This window comes from Ixodes scapularis, unplaced genomic scaffold, assembly GCF_016920785.2.
Source record: "Ixodes scapularis isolate PalLabHiFi unplaced genomic scaffold, ASM1692078v2 PGA_scaffold11__112_contigs__length_91849675, whole genome shotgun sequence".
Taxonomy (NCBI): Eukaryota; Metazoa; Arthropoda; class Arachnida; order Ixodida; family Ixodidae; genus Ixodes; species Ixodes scapularis.
Genome location: NW_024609837.1, coordinates 60,409,840 through 60,428,374, shown reverse-complemented (window position 1 = coordinate 60,428,374; position 18,535 = coordinate 60,409,840). Strand labels below are relative to the sequence as shown.

Sequence of the window (18,535 nt, the reverse complement as noted above, 5' to 3'; positions counted from 1 at the left end):
CAAATTCTTTATTTGACATTCCTTGTCGAACAAAAAATGCCAGGGCAGGAACAAAAAGCTACAGTACAGTAGCTTGACGGGGTTCCTGCCCCTACCTTGGCATAAGAAACAACCAAACCGACAGTTTAAAATTGACAAGACATATACACAGAAATTCAAACCATGACAAATATACATGTAATCAATTTACATCAAATATAAACTAATACTGACATCGTGCACATTAAAACATGTATTCCGACAGTTCATACTATACAGGAAAAATATAAAGCAAATACAACAAAATTTTTGCACAATTATTCACTGTGTGAAAAAGTGTTCTTTCAATGTTTTTTTTACAAATGGTGTGTATATCAAGGTTCCTTTTCCCTAAAGAGTTTAGACAACTAGGCATGCGGTGTTGCAGCCTGTCTAACCCATGATTAGTACGGGAAAAGGGTACCAGCCAGGAATCCTTTTTTCTAATATTATACGATGCATCATGAGGCCTTTTAAGGTTACACAGCTTGATAAAAGTGGAATTGTTATTTGTAATGCTAAGTTTATATTTCATTATTAGATTAAAATTGTATAAGTGCTGGAAGGGAAGCACATTGAGTGAAGCAAATAATTCTTTTGTGTGGGCATCGTATGGGGCATTTACTATATGACGAATAGCTTTTTTTTGTAATAAATGCAACTTAGTTTTGTTAGCTTGCGACGTCACTCCCCAGACAAGGTTGCAGTAGTTTATATGGGATGCAAAAAGAGTGTTGTAAAGCATTAGCTTGACTTTAGTTGTTAGTATTTGTCTGAATCTACAAAGTATACCGCAAGCCTTTGCCAAGGTCCCTGCAACACGGTCCACGTGTGCATTCCAGCTTAAATGTTGATTAAAAGTTATTCCCAGTGTGTTGGCTTCATTTGTAACTTTTATCATTTTTGATCCAAGCTGTATATTAATATCGCGAGTTATTAATTTTTGCACAGGCGCAAATAGTACGGCTTTTGTTTTTGAAACATTAATTTCTAAGACGTTTACCCTTGTCCACTCAAGCAGTTTATTCAGAGTAACATTTGCCAAACTAACGAGATCATTAGTGTTACTTGACTGGAAAAAAAGACTGGTATCATCTGCGTAAATTAAGCAATTTGTGCACTCAATGGAATTTATTATATCGTTGATGTAAATATTAAACAACACTGGTCCCAATACACTTCCTTGTGGGACTCCCGAATGGACGCTTAGAAGAGGAGAGCGTTTTTCGTTAATTACAACACATTGTTTTCTATGGGTTAAGTATGGCAAGCCCAAAGTTTGAGTTTGGTAAGCCCAAAGTAGGGCTGGTGCGGGAGTCATAATAAAAAATAAAAAAAAGCCAAGGTTAAAATTTTACTTGCAGCAATAATTTATAAGAATTAATTTTAATACGAGATCAGTGATAAATTCAATGACTGGCCAGGCAAAGATTCTTGGTGTGTGGGTAGCGTTTGCACAGAGTTTAAGCAACGTTTCAGTCTTAATTTGGTGATTCACGCGCAAATACTTGTGTGCAAAAATTAAAAAAAAAATGCAAACGGGTTCAGTTGGAGGTTGTATAAAATATATAGTGTAAGCACGCAGTAAGGCTGAAACAGCGCTACATTTTACAGTCGTGTTGAGCGCATCAAAAGTTAAGGGTGCATAGAAAGCTAAAGCTTGTACACAAATACTGCTCAGGCCGTTATGTTTGGAGGTTCATATGTACTGTGTTACTCTCAGATTCTGTGTAAGTTGTCTCTTGTTTACTTACAACAGAAAGAAGGAAACATTTTAACTATGGGTTGATAGCAGAACTCTACCTGCTGACAGCTACCAATCATCTTGGCAACGTTTATGAGTATTCACTGCATGCCAACAGTCGCGTGCTTAGAACGAGTTTTCGCCACGTGATTTCATACAATCGAAATTGTTCTTGACCAACAACATTGTTTACCCACGCAAGTGGCCACATGTGAACTTTAGAATATTTTGTATTGATTGTGGCACGCGTAAAAAGTAGCATAGATTTTTTTTTATATAATCCGCGAAATAGAATGCTCCGCGTTACCTTGGTCTCTAATGCATGTAGCACACAAAAGAGCACGAGCTGAATTGCAATGGGAACCAAAAACAATAATGATAAACAAGTGTGTAATCACGTTAAAACTGAGGGCTATGCACATATGTAAAATGTAAGCTTTGTTTCGCTAAATACATTACTGGTAGAGTAATTCGTTTTATCGTGCGAGCGAAGCGGAACAAACAAGCGCGAGCATGCTGCCCTGAACTCCTCTTCCACTGAACAAGCGCACCTTTTAAAGCACGGAGCTTGCTTTTATAGCTTTTGGTGAGCTCAAGCCTTTTAAAACACAATTATAATCAATACTATTATTTCATTTCTATTTATTAAGTGCGTCTATGTTGTTGTTTTTTCTTTGTTGTTTTTTTGTCTTTTGCGTTCGTGCCATTTTCTTAGTTATACAATAGTTTTCCAGAAGTTCGAGAACTATAGTCTGTTACATCATATGTAAGAGCGACATAATTAAAGATGTAGGCAAAAAGAAAAAAGAACGTGAACACGCGAACACACATTGAAAATGCAATGTAACGGCGCATTCAAAATTAGTCGTTAATTTTCTAGAGACCAGTAATTTCGTTGAGCGACATTGTTACCCGTTGTAAATTATAAAAAGTGAGGTACAACTGTTAGCACGGGACCTTTAACGAGCATTACGCAGTATATGTGATACACGATCGCACGACCTGTAGGACGCAGATGGGCGACAGAACCCAGCGTCCCTGCTAAAGCCTTTTGATAAAGGCGTTTTTTATAAGTACCGCCAACCATTGTTGTAGAAACGCGCAAGACACGTGCCACGACCGGGTGCTCCGCCGCCATTCGCTTTCAAGGGCCAGTCATTTTAGCAACGTTACTGGAGCAAGCTTGCTCCAGTAACGTTGCATTTCAGTGCTGCGCCGCCATCTGCCTCCAAGGGCCGCTCGAGACACGGGCCCCGTGCACTGGCAACCTTCTGACGTTACTTGAAAGACCAACGCAAACACATCGAGGGGCTTTAGTCCGTACAGGTTGTGTAGCGTGAGCTCCGTGCTTTGAACGAAGCTCGCACTCGCTCATTTCTCCACGTGCTCTGATCTGCGGTGACACAATTAGCGGCGAGATGTTTTGGTGGCGCCCTCCTATGGTTCCCCCTTGTGACGTCATTACCTTGCGAACAACAAGTTCGATGGTGTTTGTAGATGGCATGGTGGAAGCCTGAAATCATTGCGCCCTCAAAGCAACACTGCCAACACCGTCAAAATTAAAGTTCTTTCATTCCTCTTATTTCCGTCGATGGTATACCCTTTCCGACGTCATAGTCAGCTTTTGGGCCAATCGTGGAAGACCGACCACAGCGACGCTTTCGGTCGCGCACGTCGCCAATAGGTCTGTTCGATTCGCCTGAACTGGCTGAACTAGTTCAGCAGTGCAAGAACTGGCGCATTCGATTCAACCGGAAATTGCACGACCGCTGCACTGGCGCGTTCGATTCATCCTAGTTCTGAACGAGTTCAGTCCCAGTTCCGGAAATGCTTGCACCGGCTCCGAAGCCAGTTCAGCGTTCGTGCAGTAGCAGACGACGAAAGCAGACGACGAAAGCAGACGACGAAAGCAGACGACTCTTCTCTTTTTTGCTCGCTGTGCTCGGTCATTAAAGCATGTTTGTTATACACAACAACGTAGAAACGGAAGTCTTCCCACTTGTGGACGAAAATGGTGTGCCCGTAGTGGACGGAAGCGGGATGGTGTACGTTACCGAAGGTAGGAATAAGCTCGAATTAAATACGTTAAAAATCGTAAGAGGGCTGCGTCGGCTTGCTTACGCAGCCTTGCTTACGTTTCGTGAATGACTTGCTTAAGCCAGTCATTCACCTCGCGATTATACATCGATGTTTACAATGTTCGCATTCTATTCTTTAAGACGGAGAACGAGTTACGCTCGTCTTTGCCTCTGAGCCGGACGCAGACCCAACTGTCCTGCAGCCTGCGCGTCCACCCACAACGGACGTCGACGGGCAGCTGTGGAGTGCCGCGAAGACGAAGTTCTTTATCGGCTGTTATAAGGAACTAAAAGAGCGTCTGAGAGCAAAGGGGGGTTTCAGGTATGTCTTTGTCAGGATATATTTTATAATACATGCTAATACGTAGTAAACATCATGTTTAGGACCAAACGAGCCCTTTGGCAGCAGCTGGCCGACACCGTCGTCGGAGAGTTCGGCGGCGTTGTCACCGCTGACCAGGCCGAAAACAAGTGGAAGTCCTTGGAGAGAGCGTACAAGAACGCCAAATCGAAAAACAACAAGTCGGGCCACTCCAGGGTGCATTTTGAATACGAGGAGTACGTACGTTCACTAATTTTTTTATATAGGTCATCACTTGTAAACGTGCTGTTTCTGTGGTTTAGCGAGCTTCATGACATCCTCGAGAAAGAGCACCATATTTCACCAACTGTGTTGTTGGCGCCGGGAAGAGTGCTTGAAAAGGAAGGAGACACCAGGTAAGTACTTAAGAAACGTATAATCAACGTAACATAAAAAAAAAAAAAAATGTTTCAGCGCCGAGGTTGAAACCTCCCGAGGGACAGAGGCAGGACCCTCCTCCCTTGCCTTAGGGGTGGCTCCGCCCTCAAACCAGCGTGCTCCGGCCGGTACACCGAGCAAGAGAAAGAGGGAAACCGCCCTGGGCTCGCTGCTCAAGGTGTTCGCCGACATGGAGGAGAGTCGCAAGAAACGACATAAGGACCGGATGGCTCTTCTCGAGCGCCTCGTGACTGCAATCGAAAAGAGCGCGCCGGCACAGTAGACGTGCTTCATGCACCTCAATGAACTTGATTACAGTTTCACTGTTTCGCAGGCCGTTTTATTTACTCTTTTGTTATTATTTTGACTGGTGCACAAATGTGCCGTACGAATAAATTCGTTCAAATTGTCTTGCTGATTTTGTTTGCCACTCCTCTGTAGTCCCACGATTCATTCTTAGTTTTTACAATTATTTCCGAGTTTTGCAGCATGTATTTTTTTTACCGCCATATCTAGTTTTTTTTTTTTATTTTAGGTTTTGTTGATTGTTAGGTTGAAAATAGCTTTAGGAACAATGTTACGTTTTAGGAGTCACTGGCACTGACTACCTGTGCATGCCCGCATATATGTATTCTGGTATACGAACGTACTAGGATATTGGATCAAAATAATACTGTACGCAGAAATGAAGGAACGAAGTAACCCGTTACTTTGTTTAATCGTGTTTTCATGAAGTTGGTACGCTTCATTTTCCAAAGCTCAAGTACCATCTTTGTATGTTCACACACACGCACACACACACACACAAAATAAAAAAAAAAAAGAATATTTTTGGAGGATCAGGTGTAGATATCGCTTCCTAACATTCGGTCTTAGCAATGGCCTCTCGGATCCGCTCAGAGAGACTCCTTGTGGCGTCGTCCGGTTGGATCGCGTGGTCGTCGTCGTTGGTGACTTGGTCAGGCGGGCGGGCGTTGTTCAGGTCATCGAAAAAGTCTCTCTCTGCATTACAGAGGTTGTGGAGAACGCAGGCGCCCATAACGACAAGGCAGCACTGTCTGATGCTGGCGCTGTCGACCAAGTACATTCTCCGAAATCGCTGCTTGAGCAGCCCGAAAGTATTTTCGATTGTCACTCTCTGTTGACCGTGCTTCGTGTTATACGTAGTCTTCCAGGACGGCAGGGCCGCTTTTGAAGACTTGAAGGGGGTCATGACGTATGGCAGCAGGGGATAAGCCGAATCCCCCAGCAGGTACCCACCCGCACACTTGGCTTCCGCGTCCTCGAAGATGGGGCTCTCCTTCAGGATGCGGGCGTCGTGCGCTGAACCGGGGAACCCGATGTAGACGTCGATGAATTGATTTTGATCATCGCAGATACCCTGCAGGACAATGGAATGAAACTTGCTCCGATTGTAGTAGGAGTTCGGAGACTCTGTTGGTCGCAGGATTTCTACATGGCATCCATCAATCGCCCCGATCGTTTTGTGGGGCCCTTTCCCCTTAGTCTTCCTCAGGAAGCCGGCTTGGCTCCTCCGACGTCTTTCCTGGTCAGGCCAGGTGATTATTTGTGCGCTGATACTGTTCAGAAAGTTCAGAACTCTTTCAATGCAGAGGTGAACGGACGACTCCGTTATGTCAAAGCGATCCGCAATCTGGTACATTGTGGCTCTCGTGCCTACGTAACTAAGCACAATCAGCAATGTCTTCTCCGCCGAAATCTGCGGTCGTCCGCCAACGGAATCCGGGTAAAACGCCGAAGCTTCATATCGACCAGCCAGCTCCGCGTGTGTCTCTCTCGAAAGCCTGAACAAGCGCATAAATTCGAAATCGAAGTAGGTGTCGATCACCTTTTCGTAGTACAGGGGAACCCTGTTCCTGTCAGTCCGTGCCGAAACAATCGAGGCGAGGGCGATGATGTCGTCGAGCTCATCGTCGCTCTCGTCTTCGATGAGCGCTACTGCAGCGGCCAGTAAATTCTGACGGGACATCGTCATCTTGATCTCGCGAAGGTATCCAGGTACGTGGTCGATGAAATGTCTATGAAAGCGATCGCAGCACGAAATCAGACGATATAAAATGCAGACATGTTTCATTAGATGCTGCACGCACTTTGTAATGTAAAGAAACATACATGGAAAATATTTTTGTAAAAAAAAGTAATATAAAACTAACGCAAATATCCAAGCGCTAGCAGACAAAATTCCATGGCGACGCAGCCAGACGGCAAAAGCAGACGACGTCTTGCGCATCCGTTTTATCGGTACTCCGGAAGTCGATCACAGCGCCAGTCCTAGCGCGGCGGCTGCACTGGTTCTGCGCCGCCGCTGCACGACTCCTGCACTCCTCTGAACTCGGACAGAACTAGTTCAGAACTTTCTAGCCGAATCGAACAGACCTAATATATACACTCGGCCAACGATCCCCCGCTGCACTTGGTTTAGCCTATGAGCTAAACTAAATGAGCTACGCTTAAGCCTGGTTCAGACAGTTGCGTTTGACTGCGTTTGACTGCGTTGCGGCAGCGAGAAACCAGGACATCCCTGCTGCTTATATCGCGTGCCATGATGATTCCTTGAATTGGAGTCCACGCCTCATACGAAGCACAGATGTGCCGGTGACTCGCTTTCGGTTCTCGACGCAACGCAGTCAAACGCACTCAAACGCAAGTGTCTGAACCGGCCTTTAGAGTATCGGCACTCTTTCCCCCGATGTTGTTGTGGGCGCCGCCATCTTGGTGGTTAGTACAAATCAAACGCAACTGCCGATCGTCATGATTCAAAAGTACGACTTCCTCAGCATTAGTTTCGGTGTTAGAAAGCTCACTTCCTATTGCTTTGCTTTGTCGCGAACTGCTGAAACATCTGTGGAGGACGGAAAAGCGTTTCCTGTGATTTCAGATAAAACTTCAGATAACTGACAACCATAATTTTAAGCACGAAGATGTGTATGAAGCGTAGCTTATTTAGTGGCTCTAGTTTAGCCCGACCGCACCGGCACAGAAAGAGAACGAACTGCTTAACCTCGAGCTCTTGGCGCTGCTTCAGTGGCTTCATCAGCCCGTAGCGTTGGCTGCGCTCCGAACTAAGGTAAAGCAAAGCAAATATTCAGACCTTAGGGTTTTACAAGCCAAACCAACAAAAATTACTTAACACGCCCCTATGAAAAAAGAGCGGGTTTATTTTGACTAACTGATCTGTTGACGTGCCACCGAAATCTCAGATTGGCCTTCAATTGATTGCGGGCACCTTGGTCGATATTTAAACCCGACAAATATGGATTCATGGGCCAGCGCGCTGGCTCGGAGACACTGAGACGTTTTATTATTTTGTGTTTTGTTTAATTATCATTACCACTTAGGGGCCACCGAGGTGGTTTTTGAAACAAAATATAGTCAAACCGTTCCGACAAGCATAGTTTGATTACGAAAATGATTTTTGCAAGTGATAAAAACATTCAAATGTTTTCGCATGCGTGGCGGAATCCCAAGCGGTGGAATCTCGTTCAAAAAAAGCAAATTGGGTTATGGGGATATTTATACAGCGTGTAGTTGGTCAGCCATTAATGTTCTGAGATCTTTGGCTCACTCACTGCGTGCATCCAGGCATCTGACACCTTGACATCTGACGCCTTGACATATGACGCTTTTTTTGTCTTTCACGTAGCGTTTCAAGCGGCACACGACGGCCAATGACCATCAGGATGTCCTTCAACATGTGCCGCCATCTGTATTTTGTATTAGAGACTGCAATTTTTCGTAACTGAATGGAAAACTTTTGAGGTATAATAACATTCTTAACGTATAATATATCAATATGGAAGTTCTGAAAAATATAATATCGAATGATGCTTAATAATTTAATGTCTCGTAATTTTGATTAGTTGACGCGATTCTGTTTTTACAACACCATAAAATAATACCATTTTAAACTTTATTTCTTTATTTTAAAATATATATTTTCTGTACAGTTCGTTGCTTACTCTTTTACTTCATTATATCTAACCGAACGCTCACATAAAATATCGTGGGCAATAGGACGTTATAACTCGAGAAATATTTTTGTGGTATTTTAATGGCTGAATAATTAAATAACAACTAAAAATAATTGTAATATCGAGACATTAAAGTATTGTTGAAAAACAGCTATTTTATTTCACATTAAATTTATAATTGTAGGATACATAAAGAGGAAGTTATAAACCGTCAAAAAAGCACCAAGACGTCATGCAAGGTGGGGTTGGACCTTAAGAGCCATTCCCTCAGAGGGAATTTCTCTGCGGTTTGTCGCGGTTACGAAAAACGCCGGCTCCGCTCCATGGGACCAGTGAACGCTTTCGCATTAAAAAACATGAGTCATAGAGGTTGGGCTGCTCGACGCCAGAGCCGAAAAATCGCGAGCAAAAATCGTACCATCTGAATCTGGTTTTAGTCAGTGCCATTTGGGCGTTTGCTGTCTCTGCTGTAGATGAGCGATTTAGCCTGCTAGCCTGGGATCTTTAACCCGCTTCACGCACACGATGATTAACGCAGTAGCGATACACGACCGCACACCGGAACGATGCTTGACCAGGTCGAAACGAGCAGGGGTGGGAATTTAGCCCGTGATCGCCATGGGTTCTGAAGAGCGAAATTTCACTCCAAGTGCTCCGAGCAGCGGCGCGCTTAAAGCACTCGGCTCCACCGTGTCCGATCAAGTTGACGATGAGATGAAAATGCAAAGGTGACGAGAGGCGCGGTGCCGATGGTAGAAAGCGAGGCTGAGGAGAAAAGGCAAGCAAGGCTGAGGACATTATGGTGTATAGGTTGCAAGTCTTCGAGTCGGATACGGTATACCACGTCGGACATGCCCCTCCGACGTTACCATTGGTGATTCCTATCGTTGCATGTTCAAGTCAAGCGGCTGCTGAACCCTTCGTCTGCCGCCGTGTTGGTAGCGTACATGTGGGTTTCCGATATTTCACTGTGCTCTTTTAAGCCCTGGCGTTTTTTTCGTGAACGTTTTTTTATGTAGTTATACTGGCAAGCTAGAATGAAAAAAAAAATAGCGAAAAGACGTGAGGGTTACATAAGAAAGGGAGAAGCAACTTTATTGAACCGAGCTAATTACGACGTCTTCTTAGACGCCGTCAATGGAAGCGGTTCCCTCTTCACGGATCCCATATGCTTCCCTAGCCGCCTGGCCCCTGGAGATTAGGACGAGGTGGCCTTCCAGTGCGGGGCTGGTAGCAAGGTCTCCCATCGCTCGGTAAGGGAGGATGAGGGATGGGGTGGGGTAGTGGGGATGGTAAGTGGAGGGGGGATTGGCTTGACGAAATCGCTTACTCCAATGACGTGTTGGAGCGTGCCTAACTGAGTCTTGCAGAAGTTACATTCCTTCTGGTATACCTTTCCGGGTACATCTTGTTTCGAAGGTAAGAGTGCGGGAAAGATCCTGCCTGTAACTGCCTGTAAATCGCTTGCTGTTCTCTGCTAAGCGATTTCTGAGGATCGGAGTAACGTCGCCTCTCCGTCCTGTAATGGTTCGTAATGTCCCTATAACTAATTATGGACTGTGGCTCACCTTCCTCTACAAGGTGTTCCATCTCTCGGGCGAACTGGTGGGCAAGTTCGTTGCTCTCCTGCCCAGAGTGAGCCGGCGTCCATATCAACTTTCTTTTCAGGTACGTCGCGTTTACTCTTGAGAATATCTAGTGCCGCAAGAGACACCCACCCCCTTTTGTAGCTCTTATACGCCTTTCGCGAGTCAGTGACAGTTCTTCCCACTTTGGGCTGCGCGAGTGCTATCGCTATCGCGGCCCCTTCTCCACCTCCAGAAAAGACGTGTTGGGAAGGCGCAGGTTACGAGCACATCCCGCGTCGTAACTGCCAGCCTGGCTTTCGATGAAAGCTTGGGTAACGAAGCGTCTGTGTACAGAGTGACCCCCTTTTCCTCTTCTTCTATTTGATCTAAAGTCTCCGTCAAGGCCGCTATACGAGCCGCTCTGCGCCGTCGTTACGCTCCGGCCTCATGTTTCGAGGCAACGGCTTACTGTCGATTTTATGCGCCATAACTTGGGTAGCGGCCCCGAATTTCCTTCCGATCTGCCTTTTGCCAGCCCAACTTGGCAAGAACGCGACGTACCGCCGAAGTTTGACTGAGCCGAACTCTTTGATTAGACAAATGAGCTTCTATTAACTCTTCAACGACGTTGTGCTTGGCCATGCCGAGAAGTTTGTCGGTCGACGAATGCTTCGGCATGCCCAGTGTCATCTTGGTTGCCTTGCGTATAATGATGTTCAACTGGTACCTGTCTTTCTTGTGTAACTTGAGGTACGGCGCCGCGTAAACGATGCGCGACGTCACGAAGGCCTGGACGAGCGTCAATGCATTGTCCTCCTTGAATCCTCTTCTTCTGTTCGTGACTCTTTTGATCATGTTCGAAATTTGTTCCAAAGAAACCTTGATCTTGCCGATCGACGCCCCCGCCTTGCCGTTGTTCTGGAAGATGACACCCATGATACGTGGTTGCGTGGGTGTCGTTATGTTCGCCCCGTCGATGGTGATGCGGACGTTCTCTTGTTCTCCGTTCTTTCTTCTTCGCTTGATGACGAGTAGCTCCGACTTCTGTGGCGAGCAACTGAGGCCGCACGACTTAGTGAACTCGTGCACGGTCTTTGCCACTCTCTGTAGGGTCTCCTCCATCCAACTCTCCGACCCTGCTCTCGATGTCCACACAGTGATATCGTCTGCGTAGAGAGCATGATATATGCCCTCTATGTCTTGAAGCAGGGCCGGGAGCGGGAGGAGTGCCAGGAGAAATGGGTGCAAAACGGCAGGCCACGGACCCTACCGCGAGCTTGCATACCAAGGCGGTACAGTTTATTCAGAAAATACGTTCAGAGTCAGCGGGGAGTTTGGATTGGAATTTCCGAATCGCATTGCGTTAGATAGTGCCGTCCTATTTCGAATGTAGAAAAAGGACGACGTGTTGTTTGAACCACTGATCTCAATGACAATTGCTGGATCGCGCTTCCCCGCTTGTTCGCTGCAGCGCAAGTGAAGCCACCGGACTTCACTCGCTTGGGATACGATTTGCCGTTTTTGTTAGCCTTTGCTGCGGTTTTCCAGCGTGTTGTAGACACGTTTTCTACTCGTTCGTCGTCATTCGCCGAAGAAGTTTTTCGAAGACTCTGTGTATTGTTGACACTTGCCGTTGTGAACACGTGGAAAATTTTACGAAAGTGCAGTGTCGCAGGAAAAAGGCACAACGTGTCGAAAGGAAGGGCTGGCGGCGTGTTCAAAGCTTCCTTGGCACGCCGAAGTGCCGTGTCTCTGTGCCTTCGCACGCTAGGATACCGACCAAGAACCGACGCCGTGTGTATGTGTTTAGCGAGTGCAATGTGCGTGAAGCTGTTCGTGCCTCTGGATCAGCGTCTTTTCCCCTCGCGGTTTAGGAACGAGCTTAATCCAGCGTCCACTAGCGACGGAAGATGGGAAGAAGGTACGTCTTTTTTTCGTCCTTAGACGATTTACACAATACCGTGCACAACAGCTCCTCATCACTGATCAGTGCTGGCTTATTATCAACCTACTTAATTGCACTTGACGTTTGAGCGCGGCTCGCCTAATTGTAATTGGTCAACAGATTGCACACGACCATATCGGCCGCGCTTCAAAGATTTTCATTCTCGCCGTCTTGTACTTTTGCTTTCAAAAACCCCCCTGGCTCCACAACGTTGCCCTATTCGTGCTCCCACGGAATCTATTAGAGTAGATTTGGGACATAGCCATGGTTAATATAGTACATATGAACACGTACAGATCTCCCCCTTTTATTGATAGCAACTCACCGGAACAGCTGGACGATCCAGAACTCCGTGGCCGATATATAAAAATGATCTAAAGGCATCTACGCGCGACACACGTTCAGAACTTTGGCGCGGCGTCAATTCTTGACCGGTATCCAAGCGTGCGAAGGCACAAAGATGCATCACTCGGCGTGGCAAGGGGAAGCTTTGATCACGCCGCGACACCGGCGACACGTTTTCGACGAGTTGTACCTTTTGATACGGCTTCACGCACATTGCACTCGCTAAACACATTCACACGGCGTCGGTTCTTGGTCGGTATCCAAGCGCGCGAAGGCACAGAGACACGGCACTTCGGCGTGCCAAAGAAGCTTTGAACACGCCGCCAGCCCTTCCTTTCGACGCGTTGTGCCTTTTTCCTGCGACACTGCACTTTCGTAAAATTTTCCACGTGTTCACAACGGCAAGTCTCAACAATACACAGAGTCTCAAAAAACTTCCTCGGTGAATGACGACGAACGAGTAGAAAACGTGTCTACAGCACGCTGGAAAACCGCAGCAAAAGGCTAGCAAAACGGGAAATCGTATCCCAGCGGGGTTGCGTCCGGTGGCTTCACTTGCGGGAGCGGCAAGCGCGATCCAGCAATTGTCATTGAGATCAGTGGTTTTAACCAAAAGAAACTTTTAAGTTGTTGAACTTTTTATTATCAGAAAATATCCAGCACTTACTATGGAATATACAGGATGTCACAAAAAAAAATTACATGTTTTTTTGTTTTTTTTATCGCAAAAATAAACTAGGCATCGCTAAACGCTCATTCTCCGCCCAAACGTAGCGCTAGAGGTCACAACCAAATGCCAAAGTTTCAGCCCGATCCGATAACGTAATCAAAAGTTATAGGTGATTTTCTGAACATTTTAATGGGAAAATGGCGGCCGACGGAGCTTTCGAACACATGGGCTCTATTTTCCCATTGAAAATTTCAGAAAATCACTTAAAACTTTTAAAGAAAATATTGGATAGGGCTGAATCTTTGGCATTTGGTTGTGACCTCTGGCTCTACCAATGGGCGGAGAATGAGCGTTTGGTGATACCTAGTTTATTTCTTCGGTGAAAAAAAACCCTGTAAATTTCTTTTGTGACACTCTGTTATATCTTCCGAAAATAACAGAGAGTTGTCTCTCGTGGTCCTACTTTTCGCTTGTCTTTACCCTGAATGCTCTATTTTTTTTTCCTTTTTTTACGGAATATGTATCAATTAGAATTTGCTGAAAGGCACCGGATCCTTCTTTTGGAAGTTACCTTATAACTTGAGCATATCTCATAGCGAATGCACCGGAAGCCACGGCATTCGATCAAATCCATAAAAAAGAAGCGGCGCGCATACACGTGCTAGAAGTTCTCGTAGTGGTGATCAAAGATGGCGCCCTCCTTGCGGTTGAGATGTTCGCAGGCAGACTCCACGCTGCGTGTCATCTGGAAGGGGCCGCAGCTGAATACGCCGAAGCGGGACACCTGATCGATAAACGAGAAAGAAGGGAAAAACAACAAACAACTTTGAGATTCCGTTATTTTACACTTCGTTTCAGCTCGAGTCCAGACGCAGATGACGCTGCGAGGTAAGGAGACCGATCAAGCGGCGTCAAAACCGCGTGTCAATAAGCCTATTTTGTTTTGTTTTTTATGGGTTGAGCGATAATAGAGCACTTTTACAGAAACGTGACGAAAATCGTGATGGTGCACTGTTGAGGCTGCCTGGTTGTTCCCGTCAGCTCCTAGCCTCGTATGCGAATGGACTTAAGTTGAAACAAAGTATGGAGTACTTGCAGCCACCAAAGGCCCGCTCCTAATCAGCGCAAGTTCGATACAAGTTTTCTTGGTTGTGAGGAGTTTGGGTTTGGCGCTATCTAGCGACTGAAGCGGGAAATATTGGGTATCCCTGGGAGTGACGGCTGCATTGTTCAAATGTGAACTATTACTCTGGTGGCGCCGCTTAGCCTAGTGTCTGAAGCAAGAAATACTGGGCATCCCAGGAAGCCATGACCGCGTAGCATGCCAGTACAGCGGAAGCTACAGTCCTGGCGGGCCAATGGGAATATGACTGCGTATCACCGGAGCGCGCCTCTACTGCGAAGAAGTATCAGGCTTTTTGCTGCGTCATGCTCCAATATGTGTGCGTTGCACTCGTATACGTCGTGCATTTCGAAGCCGTTGGCACGCTATGCGGGTGCCATCATGCACCCTTTGCCAAGTTACAACGAGACAGGGTACGACCGTGGGCTCTCACTCCGCCGGCGCCACCTGGCTGTTGCCAGCTGGCTATGCGGAGAGCAAATCGTCTGCTTCTTGCGTGGGAGCTGCGGTGACGTCAGAACGACGCCGAACTTTGATTGGCTTTGATTGAAAGGATGGTGGGTACACCTCAATGCTACATAACCTGAAGTTAGCTGCCTGTGCAAGAAGCAGTTATGTAATGGCGAAAAATGCATTTATTGCGAGGACATTTAATCCAGCTAGTTCCGCGAGGCAAGGCGAATAATAAATCCTGTCTATCGCTATCTCAGAACCGGTCGCATTTAGAAGTGCGTAGTGGCAAAGGCAACTGTAATCTTGGCACGAAGCACGTCCTGGCGCCTGGTCAATAAACGTAAATGTACCGCGTCTCATAGTATTCTCTTACGTTGTCCTTGACAGAGAATTCAGCTCAAGTTCTTAATTTTTTTTTCTTTCATTAACTCAAAGGGAGACCCCCGAGAACTCGTGGTTAGAACAACCTGGTTATCGGACTGCTCATAAATGGGAAGGAGGCTGAGCCATTTCGCTGTGCTTCAATGTCTGAGAGACGGGGTTTGAGGATGGATCCTTTAACGCTCTGATCGTTTTAGTTGCATACACGTTGTTTTCTATTTTAAATTGTGGTGCCTTTATTGGTAGTATTCATGGCCATTTTACATGGCTTAATGCTTCCGTTAAAAGAAATACAAAAAAAAAACTGTCAGATGTCTTTTTTTGGGGCAATGTCCCCGATGGCCCAGCTTCAGGAAACAGTAAGTAGAAGCGTTGCAGTTAGATTTACACGTGATTATGAATTGACTACGTCGTCAACTTTGTTTTTAATTGCCCGCGTAAGCGTGTCTAAAGTGACAGCACAACAAGTTGTAAGTTTGCGTCATTGATACGAAAAGTTTTAAATTTCTAGTGCAAATTAAAAAAAAAAAAAAAAAAAAAAGGTAAAGAGTACATGTATGTACAATCAGGCTGTAGCCGCCGTGCTTTTCCAGGGAAAAGAAATGAGCAATACCGTAATGGCATTGTGGCTTCCTGGGGGTTGTTCGAACGAAATAATTGCTACAAGTTTGCGTGACTATAATTGGGCATAATATAAGCAAAAGTTGCACCGCTGTATCGGTTCTTACAGGAGACTCGAATAAAGGAAACCGGATCTTACCGTTGGATGTTCTAGTTGGAGGGTGTCGAAGAATCCAGCGAAGTCCGGCCTGCCGAAATGCGTGATTGCTCGAAGTCCAGTGAAAAGGCTTCGGTTCGAAATCCGCTGGAAATGGCGCTCGCAGATGTACTGCACAAAACACGAGCCCAGTTACTGTCATCACTCGTTAGCAGACGAAATAAAAAAAAGCTGTACTACAGTTTTATCAGAGCGAGATTTCAAAATGGGATATGTGACGTCACAAACGAGACGTACCATTACGAACAGATATAAAATCACCGACAAATGGAACATCATAGATTGTGTAGCATCACGGACGTGACGGTACACAATCTATGATGTAGCATCACGGACGAAGTGTACATCCATTTTTAGCTAAAATTAGCGGGCGAATTTTTTTTTTTTGTTAAATCCAACGGGAATATTTTCATGTCTGTGACACGACCACGTGACTCAACGTGATAACGAAACACTTGTGAACGCAATTTGTTTCAAAGGTTGGCAGAGGTCTATTTTTTTTATTATCCTCACATACATATATTTATTTAATTTCTCGAAAGGATCGGTGTGTATACATCGATCCTTACAGGGATCGATGTATCCTTGAAAGGATCGATCATATCTGCGTAAATTACATATGAACCTGACCATACACAAAGCAGAATTGAAATTTGTGGTAAGTTCGGTGAGTGAATTGCGACTTATACGACTCGGGGTTTCTAGCATCTGTAACACAGTTAATACCATATAAGGCAAAAGAGCTGTCCAACAACCTGCCAAAGATTGCGGCGGTCCGGAGTGTAAACACTACCGTTAACCACAGTCCCTCTGCTCGTACCTTGTACAAAATGCACGGAGTTTCTCTGCAGACATGGTGACAGAATTGTCTGCGAACTCGCTTCACGGCTGTTAGAAGCGTGTTTGCGTCATAAATATGTACGTTTCGAAGTTGTTTGCAGAGAGTTTTTGCTATGACCTATGTGACGGGACACAAGGAAGAGACACGCCTTGGACACTGTCTGCTGTCTGTTTTTTGTATGATGAATTATCAGCGCGACAACGGCTTTGGGCCACGTCTCACCAACATGGTCGTCCTCAGATCGAACTTGTGGTAGAACTGCGTGATGAAGATGTGCACGTTGACGAGACCTCGACCGTCTTTCTCCTCCACTTCGCGTATGATGTCGGTCATCCACTCGAAGTGCTTCTGGGTACGCGTCACCCAGATGAAGTAGACCTTCTTACAGGACACCCTGGCCCTCGAGGACGCCCTGTAGGCGATATCCTTGAGGATCGAGGCGAACGGCGTCACACCGATGCCTCCGCCGACCAACACGGACACTTCGAACCGGAACCAGTCCTGGTGGCCGCCGCCGTAGGGACCATCGAGGTAGATCTGTGAACAAGCGACGGACATTCAGCTGGTCTTTGCTGGTGAATAAGATTTCGAGGTTTAGAATATACAGGACACAATGATGCCCATCATGCAGTGGTGGTGCAGTACTAGGACGAATTGCATGTTCTGATGAATCACTCCCATTCGGAGTACGATAAGAAGAATACAAAAACTTCACAGTTATTCGAGAATGGTGCGGTAGAGCTGTGTTTCTGCAGAACTCCTCAGTAGGAGAAAGTCGACATTTGAAATTTTTTCTTGAAGTTATTTTTCGAAGTCTGAAGCCGGGTAGCACTCCTCATACGTCATAGAAAAGACAATTTGCAAACACGGGTCACCACAATATTCGTGATTCGAATGCCGCTTGCTAAGTCTCTGCTTGAACACCTTGCCATGCGACATTCGAAACGCGGATTTCGCGGTGACTCACCTTCGAATATGTGCGCAGACTGTCTTTTGTCTGATGTCTAAGCAGTGTTATCCCGGCTTTAGGTACTCCAGGGTAGGCACCGGGCCGGGTGGTGAAACTAAAGACCGGAAATGAATTACCTAGACGACCGATGGTTCATAAAAACATTTACTTCCTCGAATATACTAGGGTTAGCATTGTTTTTACAAGGTTTCTGCGTGTCCTTGCTAAATGTAGGCCATTTTCTTGAACTTTCTTTACATTCATTATTTAAGATCACACATTCCCAGTGCACTAAATTTGACGTGACTCTCGAACCTTCGGATATGGGCTGTCTGGCAGGTTGCTGGGGTCGTAGATTGTTCGCAGGTTGATGGTCCAGGGACCCAAGGCCCTGACGTGAACGCTCAAGTTGTCCTCGTGAGGTGCCGAGGATAGGGTGAATGGGTGATACTCCGAGCCGTTGAGCCCCAGGCAGGCGATGCGAACCCACTGGCCGCTCCGGTACTCGAAGCTCGACGGGCGTTTCATCAGCAGCATGGTTACATCTACAGAAAGATGAGTAACGCTTTGAATTACTCAGTTCCTATGTGGCTGTTGTCTATAAATAACAGCAGAACAGAAAGAAGGACGAGACTATAAGGAAGCGCTTTCCAAACTCTACTACTCTGCTACCCATAAAAAATAGCAAATAATGCGTCGCGTCCCTCACTCCCTCTTCGACTTTTTGCAATGCCGCAAGCTTTTTGATTCTAATGCATGAACAGTGATGCACAAAATTGAAGATGAAACCTTATGTGAGAGTGAATACGGCCAAAGTAAAGCAACTAAACTAGAAATCATTGCTAAAAAAAGATGAAGCACACGCCAGAGGGAATAATAGTTTCTAAAGACTAAAGTGAACATGGTTACAG

At 45.8% G+C, this 18,535-nt stretch overlaps 3 protein-coding genes across 3 annotated transcripts in view; 1 reads left to right on the top strand and 2 right to left on the bottom strand.

Annotated features, from left to right (window-relative positions):
* The first annotated feature begins 3,654 nt into the window (after nucleotides 1-3,654).
* LOC120844561 lies at nucleotides 3,655-4,917 on the top strand. The gene is made up of 5 exons (XM_040216398.2): nucleotides 3,655-3,821; nucleotides 3,982-4,162; nucleotides 4,225-4,398; nucleotides 4,465-4,557; nucleotides 4,616-4,917. The coding sequence occupies exons 1-5, from the start codon at nucleotides 3,719-3,721 to the stop codon at nucleotides 4,860-4,862; spliced, it is 798 nt and encodes a 265-aa protein (XP_040072332.1). The 5' UTR covers nucleotides 3,655-3,718; the 3' UTR covers nucleotides 4,863-4,917.
* Nucleotides 4,918-5,438: 521 nt separating this feature from the next.
* LOC115314040 (protein ALP1-like) lies at nucleotides 5,439-6,677 on the bottom strand. The gene has a single exon (XM_040216395.3). It carries the CDS (start codon nucleotides 6,672-6,674, stop codon nucleotides 5,439-5,441), a length of 1,236 nt encoding a protein of 411 aa, XP_040072329.3. The 5' UTR covers nucleotides 6,675-6,677.
* A 6,809-nt stretch (nucleotides 6,678-13,486) lies between these two features.
* LOC115322793 (dual oxidase 2) overlaps nucleotides 13,487-18,535 on the bottom strand; it is a 70,168-nt gene continuing 65,119 nt past the window's right edge. The window contains exons 27-30 of the mRNA XM_029983150.4: nucleotides 17,940-18,169; nucleotides 16,898-17,212; nucleotides 15,817-15,945; nucleotides 13,487-13,883 (exon numbers count right to left, since the gene is read on the bottom strand). Of these exons, the coding sequence (XP_029839010.2) occupies nucleotides 13,761-13,883; nucleotides 15,817-15,945; nucleotides 16,898-17,212; nucleotides 17,940-18,169 (797 nt within the window). The 3' untranslated portion in view covers nucleotides 13,487-13,760. The remainder of the gene's footprint in view (nucleotides 13,884-15,816; nucleotides 15,946-16,897; nucleotides 17,213-17,939; nucleotides 18,170-18,535) is intronic.

What these genes read in the sequence shown, in the direction of transcription:
- LOC115314040 (XM_040216395.3), bottom strand. Translation starts at nt 6,674, where the DNA reads ATGAAACATGTCTGCATTTTATATCGTCTGATTTCGTGCTGCGATCGC.
- LOC120844561 (XM_040216398.2), top strand. Translation starts at nt 3,719, where the DNA reads ATGTTTGTTATACACAACAACGTAGAAACGGAAGTCTTCCCACTTGTG. An exon ending in GATGGTGTACGTTACCGAAG is followed by an intron (nt 3,822 to 3,981) that starts GTAGGAATAAGC and finishes CTATTCTTTAAG; the next exon opens with ACGGAGAACGAGTTACGCTC. An exon ending in GTGCATTTTGAATACGAGGA is followed by an intron (nt 4,399 to 4,464) that starts GTACGTACGTTC and finishes TCTGTGGTTTAG; the next exon opens with CGAGCTTCATGACATCCTCG.